This window comes from Falco rusticolus, chromosome 7 (genome assembly GCF_015220075.1).
Source record: "Falco rusticolus isolate bFalRus1 chromosome 7, bFalRus1.pri, whole genome shotgun sequence".
NCBI lineage: Eukaryota > Metazoa > Chordata > Aves > Falconiformes > Falconidae > Falco > Falco rusticolus.
Window position 1 is genome coordinate 66,980,541 of NC_051193.1, and position 22,264 is coordinate 67,002,804.

At 39.2% G+C, this 22,264-nt stretch overlaps 1 protein-coding gene across 1 annotated transcript in view; it reads left to right on the forward strand.

Annotated features, from left to right (window-relative positions):
* Positions 1-7,416: 7,416 nt before the first annotated feature.
* The window catches only part of TSHR (thyroid stimulating hormone receptor), a 39,818-nt gene continuing 24,970 nt past the window's right edge, over positions 7,417-22,264 (forward strand). The window contains exons 1-5 of the mRNA XM_037395561.1: positions 7,417-8,267; positions 13,880-13,954; positions 15,079-15,153; positions 18,546-18,623; positions 19,628-19,696. Coding sequence (XP_037251458.1) covers positions 8,128-8,267; positions 13,880-13,954; positions 15,079-15,153; positions 18,546-18,623; positions 19,628-19,696 — 437 coding nt within the window. The 5' untranslated portion in view covers positions 7,417-8,127. The remainder of the gene's footprint in view (positions 8,268-13,879; positions 13,955-15,078; positions 15,154-18,545; positions 18,624-19,627; positions 19,697-22,264) is intronic.

Below are 22,264 nucleotides of genomic sequence, written 5' to 3' on the forward strand. Positions count from 1 at the left end.
AAACTAATGCATATTTTCCCGATATTTTTTTTTTTTCCTCTATTCTGAAAAAGCTTACTTTCTTCATGACGATACTGTGGCTGGATGGATACTGGACTCACTTGCTAGATTTCAGATTGAAACATGCAGTTTTAAAGAAAAATTATAATGCATGGAAGACAGGAAGAATCACAGTCCATTAAGATAATGAATTCTCAATCATTCATCATAAGTTCACAGTGCATGTTATGGTTGGTGCCAGCAGCTGCCACACTGGAAGCTCTGACCTGTCTTGCCTTTTTTATTTCTGGCTTTGAATTCCAAAACTTGCTGCTTTTGCAGCCTGTAGAGTGTATTAATGCAGTTGGTAAGTTTGTGGTCTCTATATGCAGTTAGACTGGGCTAAACTAAAGCTAGTCTGTTTAAATTACTCTCATTTTTGATCCATCGCAGAACTTTCTGGTTGAGAATTTTCTCAGCCTGTCTTCTTCCCACTCCTAAGGGTTACTGTCGATGCCACAGCCTTCTATGCACCGCTGGTGCCTCGTGCTCCCTGACCAATAATTACCCGCAGACTCACACTTGGCAAACAGCGACTGAAGCCCGGATATTTTTTTCTGCAAAGTTTAAAATTGCTTTAGGAGGTGCCTTAAAATTAGCAGCAATTTATCAGCGCAGAGGTTTTTAAAACTCGGCGAGAACTGGACTTTTGCAGGTGTTTGTACACAAAGGCTGGCTTAAGAGTCTGGCCCCAGACTTGTTGTATTGAGTCCATTTTATGGGCTGCAAAATCATTGACTCTTGCGTAATCGTAATCTGAACTCATAATCAGCAACCTGTTAAGACAGCAAGTAGTTGAAGAATGGCAGCTAAAAAACACCAAGTACTTCATCAGTATATACTACATGCTATTATTTAGCGTGTTTTTTTATGTCATAGGTGTGTTATGTGAACTTGGGAGTCTTTTAGCTTTGCTGACAATCTCGGATGCTGTTTCACCTCACAACTAAGTTTTTGTCATGAAATGGGCTATCTGTTCTCCTGCCTAAGATTTCTTTGCATTTATACTTTACTCTCTCTTTTCTTTATGAGTCCATTTATAAACACATCCTGTACCCCATATGTTTTTTTGTCATATTTGCATAATGTTGGTATACCTTTACTCTAGCAGATAGATAGGGAGAAATATGATACTCCCACATCCAGCCAATATAATAAATTTACCAGCCATTCAGTGAAAAAATAGCCTTTAAGGCTACATTTCTTCGCTGTGGTTATTCTTGAGGTATTACGGGTCTTGTCTAGAAATTTATAAATACAGAGTCATTTCATAATACAGCAATTTTGGTATAATTATTTCATAAATATTACCCAGATTTTCCAGGCTTTTCTGATGGGATGTGTAAATCTTAAGTATGTCAAGAAAAGATTAATGTGAGCTCACTCAGCCCATGCGTAGCTCATGATTAATGGGTCTGACTCTGTTATCTGACAAAAACGGAGAGGCATGAGTGTCTGACGTAAGAGCAGGTCAAGAAGAGGCATAAGATGGTGTTTGAATTCTTGCTTTTCTGGAACATGGAATTATGCGTACTAGCTTCTGTAATGATTGGTGATGGGAAATAACTATTGAGTGAGTCAGAATTTTGCAGGTGAACAGAGGACCAGAGGGATATAAGAGAGGTTAAAAGGGAGCTTGGACAGTTGGAAGTGGCTTAAACTATGTTTTTCTTGGCTTCTGAGTTCTAACAGTCTCAGAGAGAAGCCTTAGGACTGCTTTCTCCTCCTGATGCAGCCCAAGATACCTTTAGCCTCCTTTGCAGCAAGGGCACACTGCTAGCTCATGTTCCACCTGGTGTCCACCAGGACCCCAGGTCCTTTCCTGCCAAGCAGCTTTCCAGCCACTTGGCCCCAGCAGGTACCAGTGCATGGGGCTCTTCCTCCCAAGTGCTCAGCTTTGCACTTTCTCCTTGTTGAACTGTGTGAGGTTCCTGTTGGCCCATTTCTCTAGCCTGGCGAGGTCCCTCATTCACTCTGTTCTATTTAAGACTTGTTAAACTCTGCAACCAGAACTTCCTCAGTCATCACTGTCAGCTTCCTCAAAGGCCTGGACATACGGACAGATGTTGAAACACAATGGCAAGATCAGCGCGCTGTGCTGGACTAAGCAGCTGTTTCGTACAAATATTTTGTCTAGGACTGTGGTAACAGAAGAAAGTGGTAACATGAGCTAGAGGAGGGAGAAGGATGGGAGAGCACTGGTATGGGGTGTCAAGGTGCTATGGGTGCAGGGGAACAGCCAAGTATACCTTTGGACCAACTGACACCCCCTTGGTTGGGTCTTGGTAGGAGCTGGGTGTATTGAGGTCAGGAGAAACATCAGCCCACTGCTGGAAAACTAGAAGTCTTTAGGTTCTCCTTGCTCATTCTTGTAATGGGTATATGGAGTTGGGAAGTAGGCAGAGCCCCCCCCTGAGATGATAAGCGTGTACATTCTCTTGATTTATATTTTTACTCAAAATGAAAGTTTTCAGAATTTCTACAGATATTTTTATTTCTTTTATGCAAGTTCCAGAAGCTTGACCGATCTTAAGATGGCGATATTTTTGTCTGTGTAAATCAAATATAATTATTATAATCAGATAATTCATATTATGAAACAGAAAAGACAATTAGGAAATCATCCTCATTTGTTTATTTCTTTTCTACTGAGCTGTTCTTAAACAGCAGCTGTGGGAAAAGTTTGTAATTTGGTTTTGATTATTCTTCAGACTATTCATTGACTATAAAATATATAAATGTATTCCCAGATGGACTGGAAAACCAAAGAGCACTTCATCTAGCAATGACAGGTTGTAACTTAAACAGACATTATAGGCTAATTTTCCAAAGCATTTTCTCCTTTTTTGGATGAGTCAGTCTGCTAGAGATTCATTCAGTTAAGAATTTGGCTTTTGATAACTATCTCCCTTACATATTGCCTGGTTTTCTGCAGCTTCCTGCAGATGGGTGAGATACATAATTCTATGCTCTCCTGAAGTCCGTCATTAACTGGGTTTAAGCCAAAAAACAACAGTGTACATGCCATCCCCCCATCAGAGGTTTAGAGAGCAAGAATGTTGTATTTATTACAAAGTATATGGAGAATTCTGTGGAGGCAGTATGCAATTGCTGTAATTCAATTTTGGCTGGTATACCTGAATTTCTTACTCTGAATGAGGGATGGAATACCTTTGTGGAGCGTGAAATGATTAAGAGTGCTTATATTCTTAATACTTCATTTATTCAATGGGCAAATATGTTTGCTGCTGATGCTCTGGAGTTTTGGAAGGTCGATCGTTGCCACTGAATACTGAGTTCCTAGTAGAGACGGAGCAGAAGATTGTAATTTAGGTGGAGGGAGCACACCAAGCAAACCAAGCCACATAATGAAACAGGAATAGAAATGAGGCAAAGATGGAAACGTTGGGAAAAGGGAAGATAAAAACAGAAATATTGGAGCACAGCTGGAATTGTGTAGGAATTTTTAACGTTAAATTGTATTTACCAAAGGATACTAACTGCCAAACTTCTATTTCTCTAGGAGGTTTATGGAGACTCATCTAAGAACAATTCCAAGTGATGCTTTTTCCAATCTCCCCAACATCTCTAGAATGTAAGTTCTGTTTCTGATATTATTCTTTTGCCTCTTTTATTAAAAATCACATTCCTTCTACAAAATTCTGTGTATAACATCTTCTGAAATGAAAATATTCTTGCACCTTTGCTATCTCACTGCTTACATTTTAGAACTGCAGGTGACAATCCCATTGCTTATAACCTGAACCAGCTATATAGAAAGGCATACTAGGCATTTTTGGATGATTTATGGAAGTAGATTTGGTAAATAAGGCTATAACACCCCCCACTCCCCACTCCTATCAGTTCACAAAATATGACAAATGGTTTCATTCATAACAAATGAACATATTCCATTGCTGGTCCTGGCTAAAAATTTGTTTCCGGCTCCCAGCATTATTTCTAACTCATTTCATTGGAGACCCCGTGGCATTTCTCGACTAGGGATGGACTTTCACCACAACATTATTATTTGTGTGATGTGAGGGGGACTTTCATTGTGTCACTTCCTTTGTGTGTAAACACATGCATGGATACAGCCCACAAATGCACAGCCAGCAGCCTCTACCTATTTGCCTCACAACGATATTTGTCCCATTGAAAGTGGCTACCCTTGCGCTGCACTGCTCGTTGATGTCAACAGTCTTGAGACCTTCTTTTCCTCTGTACTGAATAGAAAGTGTAGTTGTCCTCTTTATGAACCTTATTTAAACAACAATTTTGGAGCTACCATTTCTCTTAAATGAATGCATATCTATGCATTCTTGATTGCCAGAGGAAGAGATTGTTTCCCTCTGCTGCTTTGCCGCAGGAATGGAACAAAAAGCATTTCAATGAAATGCTGAAACAAGAAGCTAATTCTTGTCAGAAATGCATCAGTGCGCTGAAAAAAAAAAAAGTGTTGTAGGGTATACAGATGCAAGAGAAATTTCTGGTTTACACCCTTAAAGTTGCATATATATTAAATCTTGGTAGAAGGGATTCACCTCATATTTCCTACCGACTTAGGACAGGTTGAGTATTGTTGTTATTTTATTATTCAGTAATTTTATTATAAAGTCAAGGATAAGGAACCTTGTTCCTGGGCTCAGGATGATGCTTTGGGGTCACATTCATGAGTAGCTCGCAGACACCTGACCTATAGCTCCCAGAGCAATTCTCCCCACAGCTTCTCCACAGGCAGCAGCATCCCCACATTGCACAGTGTGCTCTGCCAGCAGCCCCATGCGGAGCACAACATTTCCCCTGCGTGCTGTCCCCTCTGTGCAGCGCAGCGCCTCGTCACATCCCATGCACGCTGCTGTCCCACAGCCAATGCCACTACACGGCTGCCCACGCCTCCATGTATCTGCACCACAGTGCTCCCAAGCCTGCCCGCTCCCCAGTGCCAGCACATACCAGCCCCAGCTCAGGGCTCTGATCACCTTCTCCTCCATGTCCTCTTCTGAAGTACCCCTCACATCACCAAGCTGCCCTCCATCAGCAGCAGAGGACAACAGGGGCGGCGTGTGGGCAGCAACACAGCAGCACAGGGGATGCTGAGGCTGGAAAAAAGTGAGGGAAGATGGAGAGAAGGAAGAAAAGGGCAGGAGGTGCCTTGCAGCTACCGCCACATGCTGCTCTGCTTTAAATCGGGTGTTCTCAGGCTCTTTCTGAATGGGCCAATGGTGATTAAAGTGTACCTGCAAACAGACTTGCTTTGAAGCATTTGGTATTTAAGCTATGACTGTATTCATGATGGGTGTTGAAGGCATTTTAAAATCCTGCAAATTAAACACAGCTGGTAGGAGAGGAGGTGCTGAATTGTAACACGCCTTCAAAATGGCAATTTTAACACGCTTCCCCTCTTCTTCTGAGGCAACTCCTTCCAGTTCCGATTGCTATGGTTTGTATTTCTTACACTTCACGTGTTGTATTACGTGCTCATTAGCCAGAGCCCAAAGGTTCTTGGAGGGACTCTGAACACTTGGAAGTAAATGTTTATGCACCATTAATACATGCTTCTGTTTGACATTCCTGTCTCAGAGGAGATTTTCAATGTGTTTCTGTGGGCTTTTGGTTGTTTATCTAGATGACACTAAAACAAATAAAACTACTCCTTTTCCTGTCATCAATGATGATGTGGTTTAATTAATGTACACAAATACAACTGCTTATGAAGCAGAAGAGTGGAGGTCAACACGCAAAGAAAACAAGCTGTTTCCTTCCCACTTTTGTCCCACAGCTGAAAGATATAAAACTGTAACTCAATCAGCTCCAAGCCAAGCAGGATAGTAAAAATGTGATGTGCAATGTGGTGGGAAGAGACGTGGTGGCGGTAGGGTGAGGGAGGGGGGGAATCCCCATTGCCGTTCTTCTGCCTCTTTTCTCATGAGAGCAAAGCACTTGCCCACCCAACGTAAGGTGACCCCTTCTGATCGCAGAGCACATGAAAAGTACCATCTAATTCCTAGCCCCAGCATGGGGTTGCAACGTTTGTTCATTATCAGTTTTTAATTTCATTTTCTGTCAAGCTGATTTATATATAGCTGTTTGCTACATAGAACAATTTTTTTTTTTTTTACTGTGCCATCGATATAGCCTATCTGTTGGTGTGTTAAAATGTAGGGTCTGTTAAAATGGAATAATTAGTTTTCTTTGAAGGCTGAAACTCCAATTTCCTGGGCAATAGACATTTATTGCTTACAGGAAAACAAAATTAAAGCATCTCACATAAACATCTAACTCAGAGGTACAGACCGGAAATACTTTATTCTATTCCTCTGTTATTATCTTCTTTCCTTTTGGAAGAGGCAAATAGCTTTGTGAAAGCAATACTACTGTAGAAAGAGAATCTCTTGGTCATACGATTTCTACTATTTACTTTCCTGGTACCTTTTCAAACACTGTTGAACACATCTCCAAAGTGACCAATAAAAAGTAAATCTCATGCTAGAAGGGTTAAAATGAGTTCAGGTAATATGCTTTTAGCTCCAGTCTGGAGAGGACATAAATTCCTTTGGAACAGTTAGTGGTGTTAGGCATCTGCTGGATGGGTTGTTAGAGCATGCGCTGGTCACAAGTATTCTTTCCAATTTTTTTAAACATTTAAAATGTTTTTTAATATCCATTGAAAGAAGTAAAAATTTACCTTCTTTAAAATTTCCACAAAATATAAAAATCTGATCCATAATTGATGGTATTAAAAAGCCGTCCTGGATTAAATGATCATATTTTAATTTGCCCTTTACTATTATCACTCTTAATACTGTTACTGGAAAAAAATGGAAAGATTGTTAAAAATCTTTGCTGTTTTGTTTAAGGAACACAACCCAATTAGAGCTGATGTAAACCATCAGTTGGATATTTTTAAGTTAGGTATTATTCTAGGTCTTTGCAGGTCTAGTGATTAAAAGGGAGGAAAGGCACATAATACAGTCTCTTCATTGTTATATTTTATTTTATATTGACATCTAAAATCAATGTCTAAGACTCTTCTAGTCAATTTAATTTTCTGCACTTAAAGTAATGATTAAGTTGCTCAGGGTTTTTGTAACCATGCAAAATATTAAAAACTGAGTCAGTAACTTTGATCAAGAGTATCAAAAGATAGTGCTTAAATGTTGTAATTATAATAATAAACATAAAGAATATACAAGGCATTCCAATTATTTTAAAAGCTCTACAGATCAGAAATATGATATAAAATATGATTAGAAAACTAAATAAAATACAATAATACATCTTTTAAATGCTATTCCAGCATTAATTAATTTTAAGACTAGGAGATATTTTGAAAGACAGAATCAGATAATTTAACCCAAACAGTAATTAGTTAGTTAGTCTGAAAATCAGCACCAGTTAGTTGTATTGCAACTTTATTCACAGTTCAAAACCTTTAACAGTAGTTGCAGTATTATCATCCTCCGAATGATGGTGGAGAGATTCTGTAGAGCTGTTTTCTTATCACATTTGGTAGATTACTGGCAGTACAAATGCTACGCAGTCTAAACTGTGCAAATAAATATTTCTTAAGCTTCTGAGCCACGTTACTCCTTGCATCCTTTACGACATTCACTGTATGGCTAGTTTCTCTCTAAATTCATGTTAAAGCACATTTTTCCCCTCAAAAATCTCAAAACATCGGTCGCCCTGATGATCTGTTTCTTCCCAGAGAAATTGCAGCAGTCGTAGCAATGGCCCAAGGACCATCTTTGTTTCTTTCCTTCCTTTTTAATTCTTTGATACAGAGAAATTTATCTAGGGCTAGATCTCCTTAGAGGATTCCAAGGTGGTCTTAGATGGGGGAAAGGGAAGAAATATGATTCTGAAATGTGAAATTATTTATTATTATTAGTTTGCTTTTGCTGCTTAATAGCACTTGGGGGGGGGGGAGGTATTATTTAACTGTATTCTGCAGTACGGTATGCATATAAGGCATCAGTCAAAATCAAAATCCTGTTAAAAGGTCGTCCCTCAGACACTGTCCGTGTGTCTGGCAGAGTTGTGGCAGCTGGATGTGAAAAAGAGTGAGGAAAAAAAAGAGGCACGATGGGCGCTAGCCATGGCTTGCCAAGGTCTGAGATTTGCTTCTTTTTCTGTTTGCTGGTGTTTAGCTACATCTCCATAGATGAAACGCTTCGGAGTCTGGAGGCCCATTCCTTCAACAGTTTAAGTAAAGTCACTCATATGTAAGTACTGTAATTAAATGAATGAATACAGTGATAAAATAAATTTGGGGATGTTTGAATTGTCATTCTTGTCTCCTTTGTGGCTAAATAGTCCCTTTCTCATTTCCTTTCTCTGTAATGTGGAGCCAGTCTCTTTTTTTGACTTGTGTTTTCTTTCCCCCCATCTTCTCGGTTCCCTTGCTCCTCTGTATCCTCCCATAGAAATGTAAGGGGTGTAGTGAAAAGTGTGTGGGATTCCATTATCAGCTTGATGACAAGTTGAAATAAACTGGCAACTAAGAATTAGTTCTGTCAAATTACTGAAGGTAAGTGTAAAACAGTTAATAGAAGCACCAGAAATAAAATCAGAAGGGACAAGGCACAGAGCAAAATGGTGCTAGCTGGAGACATGAGGAATAATAAGTAATTATTCCAGAAGTGCACTAGCGAAATTAAGCATGTTTATCTGGTTATCAAATGGAATGGGAACATTATGGACAAAGGTGCCTGGGAAGTGGTTTTATACCTTTTTGTTCTGCCCGGTCCTCACCAAATGAGGCACTAGGGTGGTTACGCAGGTGGTAGGATACCTGCCTCCAGGGAGTCCCTGTCCTTCAGCAGTTCCCTGTCAAAACGTGAAGGTCGTGTGTTGAATACAGCTTGATAGGATGCATTCTGCATCTGCTACTCTTCCATGTTTCCATTACCGATCCAAATGAAGGAATGGAAAGTGTGCCAGTGTTGTAAAGCTCAGATGAGTTGCAGTTTGGCATATTTCAGAGAAGGTTTGTGTTTGCAGAGGTTCCACAGGAGAGCACTGTCGGTCATGATGGATCCAGAAAATACTGTCAGAGAAGAAAGGCTTTTGTGTTCAGAAACAAAGTGTGCCAGAAGCAGATACATCTTTTAAGGTTGTTGCAAGGGGTGAAAGCTACAACCCATTTTCTACATTGATGTCTGACAAAGAAAAAGTAATAATAACCTTAGATAATGCAAGATTCATGTTAGACTCTAGGAAATGTTTTCATATGGATAACGTAAGTAAACACTAGAAGTGTTTTCCTAGGGAGATTGTCCCTATCACTGGAGGTCTTTAAGGCTGTGTAATCAGAAATTCCGTAAATCTATTTAATCTTCAATCAGAGAAAGAGATAAACTACATGATCTCTCAACACTGCTTTATTTTCTATATTTTTTTTTCCTTTTACTTTACATGGTGTGAAACAGAAAGGTTTTTTAAAAAAGCAAGCAATGATAATATCAGTACTGTTACTGTAGAGAGAGAGCAACCAATGCTGAAAAGCAGAAGTGCCTCCCCTAAGAGTGAGTTTCTCGTGTTAAATTGAAAATCTGGGTTTCAACATACTCAAGGATGTGCCAGTATTGAAAGGCAGGTATGAAAGACATGTCTGGGGAATGAAATTTAGAGACCACTGAAATAGGTAAATGTTTGTGCCTTTTTTTATGTTACTAAATTCATATAGGATGCTAAGTAGTTCATTAAAGTTTCTAGAAGTTATCTGGTGAACTTACGTCTCATGAATTAATTAGACTAATATTCAAATAGTTCTTATTATTAGTTTCATTTTAAAATTCATTTGGATTTGGAACTAAATATATCTTTGTAACTGAAGATAAGTTCATAGTTATTTGTAAGTCTTGACACAGGATTTTATATCATCAAGTGAATTTCTCTGCACATCTGTTCTTGATGTGTTCAAGTTTTTTGAGTGTTTTCCTTAAAAAGCAAAACTGAGTAGCTGTTCATGGACAGTCAGGTGGTGGTTTGACTGGAAACCAAGTACATTTTTAATTTCTATTCTGAGTGCCAGAAATAAAATCTAAAACATTGACGGCCTTTAAAGCACAAATAAGCCAATTGTTAATCATTTTCTGTGCTTTTAAAAGTAATGCAGAAGCTGAATAGTTTGTAAAGTGGCTTTGAATAATTTTGTAAATATTCCACAGGTATTTCTGTTATCTTGTGGGTAGGTAGCAGCATCCTTCTTTTTTATGATCATCTCTAAGTAATTTTAGTTAGGACTGCAAAGTGAAATGTTTGTTCAGGGCACATTTTGCCTCTCTGCATCAATGGTCAACAAAGATGCCTATTAGCCACCTTAGGTTTTTTTTACATCTTTAAAGCACTTCATTCCCAGAAGGACTCAGAATGTTACATTGCTGCTGAACGCAGAATTTAAGCACTGTGTGTTAAGATTAAGTTGTATTTATAGAGCGTGTCAAAGTTCCATTTCAAAAGTCACTTAAGATCAGCTCCCATAGACACTCAGATACCTGGCAACTAGCCTGCTAGGCATTTTTAAGCATACTCTTTGGCTTTATCTGCATTCTAGGTGGCTAAAACTACTAAGTTTTCCTACAGCTACTTTTGAAAGGAACCTTAACTTTCTAAATCAGTGGGTTTCAATCTTTTCACCAATTCAGAAAAGCTTACTGATAAAAGTGCAAACCCTGTCTGATGAATCTACCGATAACAAACTCGCTTTTCTTAGTTTTTTGGATCCTTTGGAAGTAATCCTTTCACCACAGCAGTCTTTTGATTATTATTTGAAAATTACTATCATGTAACATTTAGGCACCTTTGAGTATATTGCTCAAAAGTGATTAATGTAAAAGAAATTGTGAAATCCAGTTTGTGTATCACTATCCTGTTAACTGATGTTAACTGATGAGATCATAACTATTCAAATATCTTTTATCCTTAGGGGCTTAGCTTCATAGGCTCCAATACTGATGGAGCTATAGATACCCTTTAAATCCGTGATTTTAGGAGGGGAATCATCCAGTACTCTGCCATTAATGATGTTTGAGTGTGCAAAATAAGGACAGCAGCACAGTTTATGAATGGAACTGAATTTGAAGATCTTTCTCTTTTTCATGCATATGAAATGAGAGGCCACATATTCACAGCCAGTCAACAGCAAGAGGCACATTTTTCTGGACTAGAAATAGGGAAAATTGGATTTTTCACCTGATTTTTTTTCTACTGCATAGCATTCACTTTGGTCAAGTCACCTTTTATCTTTTTATACCTGTCATCCTCTTCTTTAAGAAAGCTTTGTAATACAATGTTTAGGATGAAATGCAAACATAAATACAGTATACATTAAAACATTACCAATTCAAGGAAATTGAACAGCAGGGACATAAACCTTTCCTCAACGTACAGCTGAATCATATTGATTTCCTCACTCACATTATTTAAGCTTTTCTCTGATTGCCGTGCCAACTGTCTCATCTGGCAGTTTTACATCTTTTATTCCCAGATTAATTAGTTTTTCATTTGCCTTTTTTAAACAGCACATGCCCTCTCATGGACCAGTTACTTCCTAAATCATAATCTGATTGAATCTCATCGCATCATTTTGTGCTTTCAATTTTAGTACCATCTGCAGATGTCGAATTCTTACTTTCAGTAGCCTCATCCAAATCATTACGCAGAATACTATGAGTAACAACAAATCAAAACCTGATCACTCCATGGTACTCCAATGTTTTATCCATTGCCAGGCTGAAGGATGATCTAAAGACTGTCTTTCCCTGGAATATGTTTCGTCCACAACAGAGGAGTATCTGGCCAGGACGCTCATGAGTCCAGCGTTTTAAATGTAGTCAGTGATGCAAAAAAACATGTCAGTTAAAGTTGATGGAGCAAATTCCACTGTTGGGAGTGTGATAGCTACGTAAGTAATGAAATAATTTGAGAGAAGCAAGAGACTGACACGGAGAAGATTTCTTTAAAATACAGAAACAATACTGTTCAAAGTAGCTAACAGACATAAAGAATATTTGAATACAGCACTATAATAGCAGTAGTATGGGTATTAATTGAATCAGTTTAACACACAAGTAAAAGTTAAATCCTTATCTCCCTACAATGTTGGAGTAAACAGAGTAAAAACTGAAGACTTCAAAGGTAGAGCAGAACTAGTTTGTTAGTACAACAGTACATAGAGAGTCTTGGTACCTGTATCTACATACTGATTTATCTACTGTCTTATGTCTCTTTTCCCGCTTTTGTTTCTTAGACAACTTGGTTGGGCTGATTTTATCCCGTAAAAATTATTCCAGTGGCAGAGGTACCCTTAAAACCCAACTTCCTGATACCTGTAAGTTACTTGGCACTATTAGGGCATGGTAAATTAAATACTACCAGTTTCTGCCCATGGAGTCTCTGCCCAGTAGCACCCCTTCTTGCACTAAGACCAGAACATCACCCACGCAACCCGCACCACCATGCCATTTATACCTGTCACCTTCATCAGATTTCTCTATACAGGTAGCAAGAAGTGCTTCCCTCAGCCCAGTGCTCCACGGCTAGTCTCAGGAGGAAGACTGGCACTATTCTTTCTTTATGGTTTCTATATTAGGAATGGCTGAGAGTTTTTCCAGCTGAGTTTTAAGTCCAGAGCTGGTTTAAGGTAAAGAAGTAGAAGCAAACATACAAAAAGGGCAATACCTTCTGCAGGCGGCAAAAAGGCCAGGAAAGGAAAAGTGTGCGTGTGATGGGGACAGGTATGGGTGGGGTTTTTTTTCAAAAAGATGAAAATTTGGTAGGTCCACTGAGACTAGATGGGGAATTTTGGCACAGTGATTGGTGCAGCCTGTCGTTCTGGATAGAAAAGAAATAAATCTGCTGAAAGGAAGAGGAATGAGAAGGATTGAGGAAAATTGCACTAAGGGCACAGACAAACATTTCAGGAAAATGAGGAGAGTCATGATGCCAGGCAACGATCAAGATGGCTGGAGGGGCAGCAGCCCCATCAACACACCGACAGAAAGCACCAAACATGACCATAGCCATGATCAGTGTCAGGCCGGTTCTTCAATATGTCCAGTCTAAAAAGCCATCTGCAGACCAAGCTGTCAGCTGGGTAAAAGTATTTAAAGCCATAACTGTGGACAGAAGACATAAGGAATGAAGTCAACGTTACCTTTTGCATCAGTATAAAGCAAAGAGATACACCATGCTCTACCCTGCTGGACATGGCTATATAGTGAATGCTGCGTCCATTTCAAGTCCCAGCATGCAGTTAATTTCAGTGACCTGAGCCATCTTTTGGATCCACTGATGAGTTCCGTAAAAAAGACAGGAAAAATAATACAAAATACTGTTAGAGACATGGAGGGAGTAACCAGAAAAATAGGACATAAAATCATAAGCTAAATAGATGGTTATAAATTGATAGGATTATTATACATCAAACCCAAAAGTTTTCCTTAACTTTTCATTTTACTCTACCTTGCAGACACACAACTCTTACCATCTTCAGAGTAACAGCCATTACCACAGGCTACTGCTTTAATTTTTAAGACCATGCAGACAAAGGATCCATAATCAGATCTCAGGTGCTTCTTCCCCTCTTAAACCAGGCAGTCTCCAGGTTTACTATTCTATTACTATTACTATTTCTATTTCATTTCTTCTATCCAGATGAAAATTCATCATTGTAAGATTGCTCAGAATGCACAGTGGTCTTCAGCTAGTGCTGGCCAGTACAAAAGTTCATCGCAGGCATTGCATTCCTGAAATTTCATTTTAACATTGCTGATTTCTTTTTATGATAAATAATTAATGATCAATGTAGTAAATGCTCCTCCTTTTTTTACAGTGAATTTCGAAATCTTAGAAACTTGGATTACATAGATCCAGATGCCTTTAAGAACCTTCCACTTTTGAAATACCTGTAAGTATTTAGCACCTGTAACAAGTTTGCATTTAAGCTTCACAGATAACTATGCTATAGCTGGGTTTTTTTCTTTGCATTTCTTTGTGGACCTGATTGCAATATTTTTCACTGTTGCTTGATTTTAATGACAGAAATCTGACTAGGGTAGGGGGTGGAACTTTGATGACTTTTGCAAGAAAGGAAAACATGTTCACAAATTCATCAGTAATTTCATCATTCTTAATAATGGGAAGAAGGGACACAACAGAAATATACACATGTTTTATATTTAAATAGGTATTTACACAGGGTTTTAAAGCATATCTGCTAGATAGATGTGAAAAGGCCGTCTATAGACACCAGATTTCGTATGTCCTCTATGGCAGAAAGAAATCCTGAAGAATTCTCTGTATTCCCATGAAGTTTCTAAAAAGCAGCACAGAGTAACCAAACCATGAAATTCTAAAATTATAGCACAGGAAAAAGAGATAAGAAAGATAATAACTTCTGGGATTTTGAGTAATGTTTGGAAGACTCTAAAAAGGACCGTGTGTGCTGTGGGGAGGAGGGAAGATTTTTCCTATAGATCTGAAAGTAGTAAAAAAAAAGTAGTCAAAACAATTTAATTTCAGGAAAATAGTTGTAAAAATTGATAATTTTATTTTCTTAAGTTATTTCCACTCCACAGGAGTTCAGAAATAAGGGGCATTAACTGTATTCACATTTCAAGACAGTTTCCCTTTTTAGAGCTATTTGAACAGCTCGTAGCATCAATGAAAGAGGACTTGGGGGTCCCAACTATTGTCTGAAGCAGCCTTAGTATCTCAAGTGAATCCAAAGTTATAGGGTTTTTTTCTCCGTATTCACCTCATAGGCTGCTTCCCTCTGCAGATCTACTTAGCTGTCTTATCATATTGTGTTCCCATTTTTTAGATTCTATAATTTATCATAAAACTGTTATTTTGAAATTTTTTTAATTGTTCTTGCATTCTTTGATTTTGGGACAGCTGATTATAAGTGAACTGATTGACAATAGAGAGAATGAAATAACCGTCCGGCACTGCTGAATGCTTTCAGTACCTTGTTTGCTGTTGTTCAGTGATCAAGTACACATAATTCTTTCTGTTGCTTCTCTCCTTCAGTGGTATTTTTAATACTGGACTCAAAGCATTTCCAGACCTCAACAAAATCTACTCATCTGATGTGAACTTTTTACTGTAAGTATCTGTCCTCACAGCTGGTGGGAATACTGCCATCCTCAGATCCCAAGAAAACCTGTGGTGAAGGTTTCTGTTCTGGAGAAAAAAATGCTGACACAGCACTTTTTTGTCAAGCCGTATTTCAATTATCATTAGTACCAAACCTGAAAAATGCCAGGTCACCTAGCACTAGACATTTGACCTGGATGAGAGATACGGACACACAAATGCATTGCTCTTGAATTAGCCAAGGCAAGTAATACACAGCTTCCGCAGGCCTTCTGCTTTATTTTGGTTTAGCTTTGTAATGGCTGTGAAATACCTGAATTAGTCTGAAGTCAGACTAGCGTGACATACAGGACCTGGTCTGACATACAATGACTTCGTGTTAGCAGGCTGTATCAGCATTCTTCTAACCAGTTTGTGCTGCCATGGTGAGCTCACATTGCACTTCTTCTGATACTACTCTTCCTTGAGCTCCTATATTGCTCAATCATAACCTCTGCTGGCCACACGCCACCTTTCTTCTGACCCTGCCCTGAGCACAGAAGGCTCAAAAGCAGAACTGGACAATCTTGAGAGCAATTGTTTATCATGACACCCATAAAAAGCTCAGCATTGGATGAGCTCACATTTTTAGGAAGATTTTTGGTGAAGACTTATTTTACCCAAACTATGGTACAATTAACATTTTAATAAAGACAACAGAAAAGGAGCTTTAAAAGCAAATTTCCAAAGCTAAGAAATAAAGCAGTACTTTTAAGTTGCTAGTCCAGGAGTACCATGGCTTCATGACAGCCTTTGGCTCAGGCTGGCACAGCATGTCCTTAAGAAAGACAACTATCCATCTCCCTTCTGTCGCTCCTTTTTCCATAATAGTTGAATAACATGTTGAGATTGACAGCATAAGCTTCTATGAACAATTTGTCTAAATACCCTTGCCCAGCCTCACTTACAGAGCCACATTTCAGACACATGTCTATAGTCCCACCAAAAGACCAAAGCACCAGGACTGACAGTTGGCTACTTTTAAGATAGATGTCCTAGGTGGAGCCATCTCTCATTAATTAAAGCCCTCAGCTGGAAAGAATTTTCCTATTAGCAAACTTGGGTAATTTAGTTGGGTTTGTTCACATGAGGCAATCCTACATAACACAAGATCTTCTTCCTTTCTCACACCTTAAAACCCATTTAGCTGAGCTAAAGACACACCTTTCCCTCCTTTTTTTTTTTATTTTTTATTTTTTATTTTAACGTGGCTTGAGGCAAATTGCAGAACAATTTCTTGGAGAAAGAAAATAGGAACAAAAATGGGGGCAGAGACATCTCCTAGTATTATCCTTAAAGATGTTTCAGAATCAAAGGGTTCTGCGGTAAAAAAAGCAGGTGTTTATTGTTATTCAGAAAACAAAGATGACACCCATCCTTGTGCCCTAACCTGCAATTTAAGTGCAAATTCTAGCTTTTAATGAAATGAAGGAGGAAGAACAGCTCAGATGAAGACTTTGGAAACCGGCACAAAGTAAAAATATTTTGGTCACTACTTAGTCTTAGAGAGAAGTTAACAAGCTTATACTGGAGCAGTGTTCAGCTGGAGGAGGCTTGGCTGCTGGGTGGGCTGTGTGAAAGGCTGTTAAAAAGGAGAAGTTTTATGCTAGAAGGTGCTTACAAGGATGTGATTAATTGTCAGGCGTTGTTTCTCTGCTGCTAAGGGACGTTCTTAGCCAAGAATGGTCAGTCCCTACTGTATGCATGGTCTCCCATTGGCAAGATGAACTTCAGAGCGATGTAGAAATGCTGATTATTTTGCTAAAGACTCTAGACCTGTAGTGAACAACAAGATCTTCCCTCCCAAGGATCTTTTGATACTAGAGCTAAGCCTTGTGCTAGCTTGTGTTCCATACCTGGAGCTGCTGTGTTTGCCTTGGCTGTAGGCTTCTGAGATTGAAATTTAGTCTACCTAGAGCTCTGAGGGATGTCTACATCTTAAGAGCTATTAGGGAGTTCCTCAAAGACCATTTAGCTTAGGCTAAGCTCTATTAAATTGTAAACTAAACACTACGTTTACTAAGTAGAAAGAACCAAGAACTAAATAGGCTAGATGGAATAGAAGCCATTTATATGACCATCTGTGTCCTTGCTTCCAACCATTTCAGTGACTTTCTAAGTGGCAGATACCAAAACATTATTTTATTTCTACCTTGAAAATTTTTGATCAATATTACTAACAAAAACAAACATGGGATTTATATGCCACAGACTTTTTATAGACCTGCATGTTCAAGGGAGGTATTTCTAAACGCTGCTATTCAATAAAAGATCGCCTTTTTGTTTCTTTCATCAAGAAAAAAATCTGCTCTTGAAGAATAGGTTTCTAAATGTTGAATAATGTATAGCTGGGGGAAAAGCATTAACTGTATTGGTATTGGCCCTTGAAGTCAAGCAATTTGCACGTAAATGTTTGTTTACAAAAAAGTGAACCAACCTGAAAAATGTCAAACTAAAATAACTTGTGGTGGAAACCACGTATTGGTAAAAACTACTTGGAATGAAAATGGTTGTAGTAGTGTTCAGCATTAGCACATACATATGCACACATATAGCAGAGAAAAGGAATGAAATTGTTCCTGTCACGTGCGGGATTGTTAGGACTTCTCAGCCCACGGACGTTACGGTCTGGCCTTGCTAGACCACATCTAATCCATAAGCTGAGGAAAAGAAAAATTTGCAGAGTATTTTGGTTTCCAGGCTCTAACATGATTCAGGAAAGAGCAGGAAAAAGGACAAAACAAACAGCCCCTTGTTTCCACCACCTTTTTTCTCCCTCCTTTCTCCAGGTTAGTCATAGTAAAATCTCTTCACTTGTTCTTTGTCCCTTTCGTCACAACAGAGTTTTGGTCTGAAGATGCATAATATTTATTAAGACTGAAGAGTGGGAGTAAAAAAAGTACTTAAGAAATGACAGGTGGTAAAACGCTCATTGGGACAGGAGTTGAGACTGATCGCTAGGTTAGATCGCACAGCAAGTTGTTCCCCTCGTGCTAGATGCAGTTCTATAAAGTGAAAAGCCTCTGCTCTGGGCGATGCGTTACCTATGTCTCAGCTTAGCGAGAGAGCAGGGTCCAGCTCTGAAGGCACTTGGCTGGCTCGGCTGGCACCGCAGCACTATTGACTTTGCTAATTCTCTGGCTTATGAGACAGGACCTGTCTGTGCTGTTACCTGCTACAGTCACCAAGGCTCGCACAGCACGCCAGGGCTCGCAGACCCCCCTGCCCCAGCAGCTCGCTCCCTAAAGTTATTCGACACTTTTATCTACTATCAAGGCAGAGAACAATTAATAATAAAACTGTTCTGGAGAAGCACTGTTTTGGGCAGATGTTTGATTGTGATGTTTTGTCTCCTTTTCCAGTGAAATTGCAGATAATCCTTTCATGACTTCGGTGCCTGCAAATGCTTTCCGTGGGCTTTGTAATGAATCTCTAACTCTGTAAGTTCTTCCAGTTTAAGTCACTTAAAAGTGATTACCTCTCTCGAGCATATGGTAAAATCTTTAAAAAAAAAAAAAATCATCCCTGTTCTACTCTCTACTGGTTTTTAAGAGAAACACCATAGACAGATAGTATCCATAATCTAGTTTGCATAAATCCTTAACTTCTGACAGTGATTTGAATCAGGTCTGCTGCTTTTCTTTAAACTGGCTTGACCAAAGTGGTTTTGCTTTTGTACGATCCTAATTCCAATGAATGGTTATATTGGAGAAAATGAAAGGGAAAGGTTTGCAGAGTTCTCCTTCTGTACAGCTACAGCATGGTTAGAACTGTGTCTAACTTTTTTGCAACCTAAGTGGTACATACTGTGAAAATTAATGGGTGGCAAATGTGTCATATCTGAAAGAAAATTGTTAAAGAAAATTCACTTATGCAAGTCACACTCTATGTGAGCCACAAGAATGGGTTGAGGGGAGTGAGAATGGCTGTAATGAGTTATGACCTGAACTAGGAGGAAAAACACTAGAATGAAAAGGAAGAATTCTAAAATTCTTTAAAAAATCTTGTGCTGTATGGGAGCAAAAGAATTAATTCTAAAAATTCAGGAAGGCCTGATGGAAAAATCCTACCTATCCTGCTAGGTACTAGTACCTTTAGCCTTCCTTAATCAGTCCTAGCAGAATTTGGTTTCCTTGGTTTTAGATTGAGAGTGGAATGTTATAGCAAAGTGTTCTAGTCTAGTTCTATCTGTGCTGTAAAAAGAAGTAAAAGATGGCACATCTGCCACATGGTATTCTTGATTCAGCTACACTCAAGAATGCTGCTGGGTATTCATTTGACCTTGGACTAGAATTGCTGCTTCTTCAAGAGATTAAAATTAACCCAACTATAAATGTGCTGTTGCCAAGAAAAATGATACAGAAGATGTTAGGTATTCAGGTATTAAAGCAACCCAAAATACATTAATTTTGGTTGGTGTGGTGTTTTTTTTTTTTGCTTGCAGCAAACTCTACAATAATGGTTTTACCAGCATCCAAGGCCATGCTTTTAATGGGACAAATCTGGATGCTCTGTAAGTAGCAGATCTTCTTTCAGAAAAAAGTTATGTAATAAATACTCTATACTTGTTGGAGGCTCTCAAATACGTATCTTATTCTAATTATTTTAATTAGAGAGGATCCTGATTTCAGCTAGCAATAAAAATAACAGCATTCAATGTCTTTTGCAGTGTGCTTTCATTTGGTATGTATAGTTGTAGTTCAGAAATAAAACCATGCCAGTTATTCCAGTGTGAATTTTGTTTTGGTTTAAAGCTACAATAAAATTTATTTTGATCAGTTAATATCTCTAAGACAATTTGGAAGATAATTATGCTGGTTTACTTACAAGACAGTTTATTTTAGGAAGTGTAGCACTGATAATGGTAGCAGCCCTTTTCTGCAAAGCCAAGTGTTGTAAGGTGTTGGAAGCGATTCAGAGGAACAAGTCACTTGCACTAGAAATGAGAGATGGGCAGCTCAAAAGCATGGAGCGACCATTTCACCTTTCCCTTCGCCTTCTTATTGCAGTTTCTGGAAAACTAATACTTAGTGAGTGAATAACCTTTTTACACCATACCCCAAATCATCTGCCTCAATCATTCACACAGACCAAATCTGAATTTCAGAGGCTCCACGCACTTTGGCAGAGCTTACTTTGGCCCTGCCAAGGCTTGACTGAAAAGTCTGGCTGGCAGGCTCATGAGAAAAGAGATTTCTTCATTGTGAACTCTTAAATTAACTGGAGAGGCATTAGGATGGACATGATTATTTGCTTTATTTTAAATTGGGCTTGGAGTTTATAAAATCATCCTTCATGTGGTCTTAATCTTTCCAAACTACCTCTTTTTTTTTTTCTTTTTTTTTTTCCCCTCCCTAACAGCTAGATAGAATTCCTAAATTTTGAAAGGTTAGAGTTAAACTAAAGATCTGGGATAGGTCTTAACTCACATTAGTTCAGTGGCTTTGAACTTTCATACGAGAAAGGCAGTTTTTCATGATGACATAGTGTTTGTACTAGAGCTTACAGAAATCACGAGATGTAAAATATGGCAAAATGAATCCAGTGCCTTGACTGAATCCCTCTAAGCTGTATATGCAATACTTAAAACCTTTCTGAGCCTTAGCCAATATATGAACTGTGTTGGCTCTTTCATTTCTTACATTTTGATGATGCACAGGTCGGAGATGATTCTGTAGGAAATTTTCTTTTTGCTTCTCTGATAGTGTGCAAGTGCTATCGCTTCTGTGCTCTTTGGAATTTTCCTTATTATTAAAGAATGAAGTGAAAATGTAGTTTTAGAAGATTTGGAGTCTTAAACATTAGCTTCATTGGACTGGGTGGAAATAGAGAAGCAGAAACACATAATAGGTTCTGGAGACACTGCTTGCTTACTTTCAGAAAAAAAGTTTGTAATTACTGTTCTTTAAGGGTATTTCAGTATTCCTTAAGGCCTCAAGGGTAGAGGGCCTTACAGGCAGATCTGGATAGACTCAAGAGCTGGGCAATCACCAGCCATATGAAGTTTACCAAGAGCAATGCCGGGTTCTCCACCTTGGATGGGGTAATTGTGGTTAGACATACAGACTGGGGGGTGGGAGGCTGGAGAGCAGCCCTGTGGAAAGGGATGGGGGGTTGGGTTGATGGCAAGTTGAATAGGAGTCAACAGTGTGCCCTGGCAGCCGAAAGGGCCGGAGTGCCCTGGGGTGCATCAGGTGTGGCACAGCAAGCCGGTCGGGGGGCGACTGTCCCACCTCGAGTACGGTGTGTAGCTTTGGGCACCCCAGCGCAGGGAGGACATCAAACTGTCAGAGTCCAAGAGGAGGGTGACCAAGTTGGTGAAAGGTCTCAAGGGAAGGATGCGTGAGGAGCAGCTGAGGTCACTGGTTTGTTCAGCTGGGAGAAGAGAAGGCTGAGGGGTGACCTCAGGGCACTCTGCAACCTCCTCAAGGGGGGCAGCGGCGGGGGAGGGGCTGGTCTCCTCTCTCTGGTGACCAGCGATAGGGCACGTGGAAATGGCATGAAGCCACATCAAGGGAAGATCAGATTGGACATCAGGAAAAGGTTCTTCACCGAACAACGGGTGGTCGTTGACTGAAACAGGCTCCCCAGGGAAGCTGCCATGGCACCAACCTGGCAGAGTTCAAGGAGCGTCCAGACAACACTCTCAGTCACACGGTTTAGCTTTAGGCAGTCCTGCAAGGACCAGGGGGCTCGACTCGATGATCCTTGTGGGTCCCTTCCAACCTGAGGTATCCTATGATTCTAAGTGAATCTTCCCAGAGACTGACTATGAGGCACTAGTTAAGCAAATAAAATAAAAAAACAAACCCAAAAGACCTAAACCCAAGCTTACTTGCGGGGCTTTATCTACTAGCAGTAAAAATGGTTTATTACAACAAACAGTTTTCTCCTAATTAAATCATATGACATTTACTTGGAGCAAAGGACTACTTCAGATTTAAAAGGCAAACTAGGAAGCTGAACATCTGTGGTAAAGCCTTTATCTGTTTGATAAAACGACATTGAAATTTCTAAACTAATTTTCTGAAGTAGGTCGGTTACCATATGCCAAGATAAGGTGTAATTTTGCTAAGTGCAA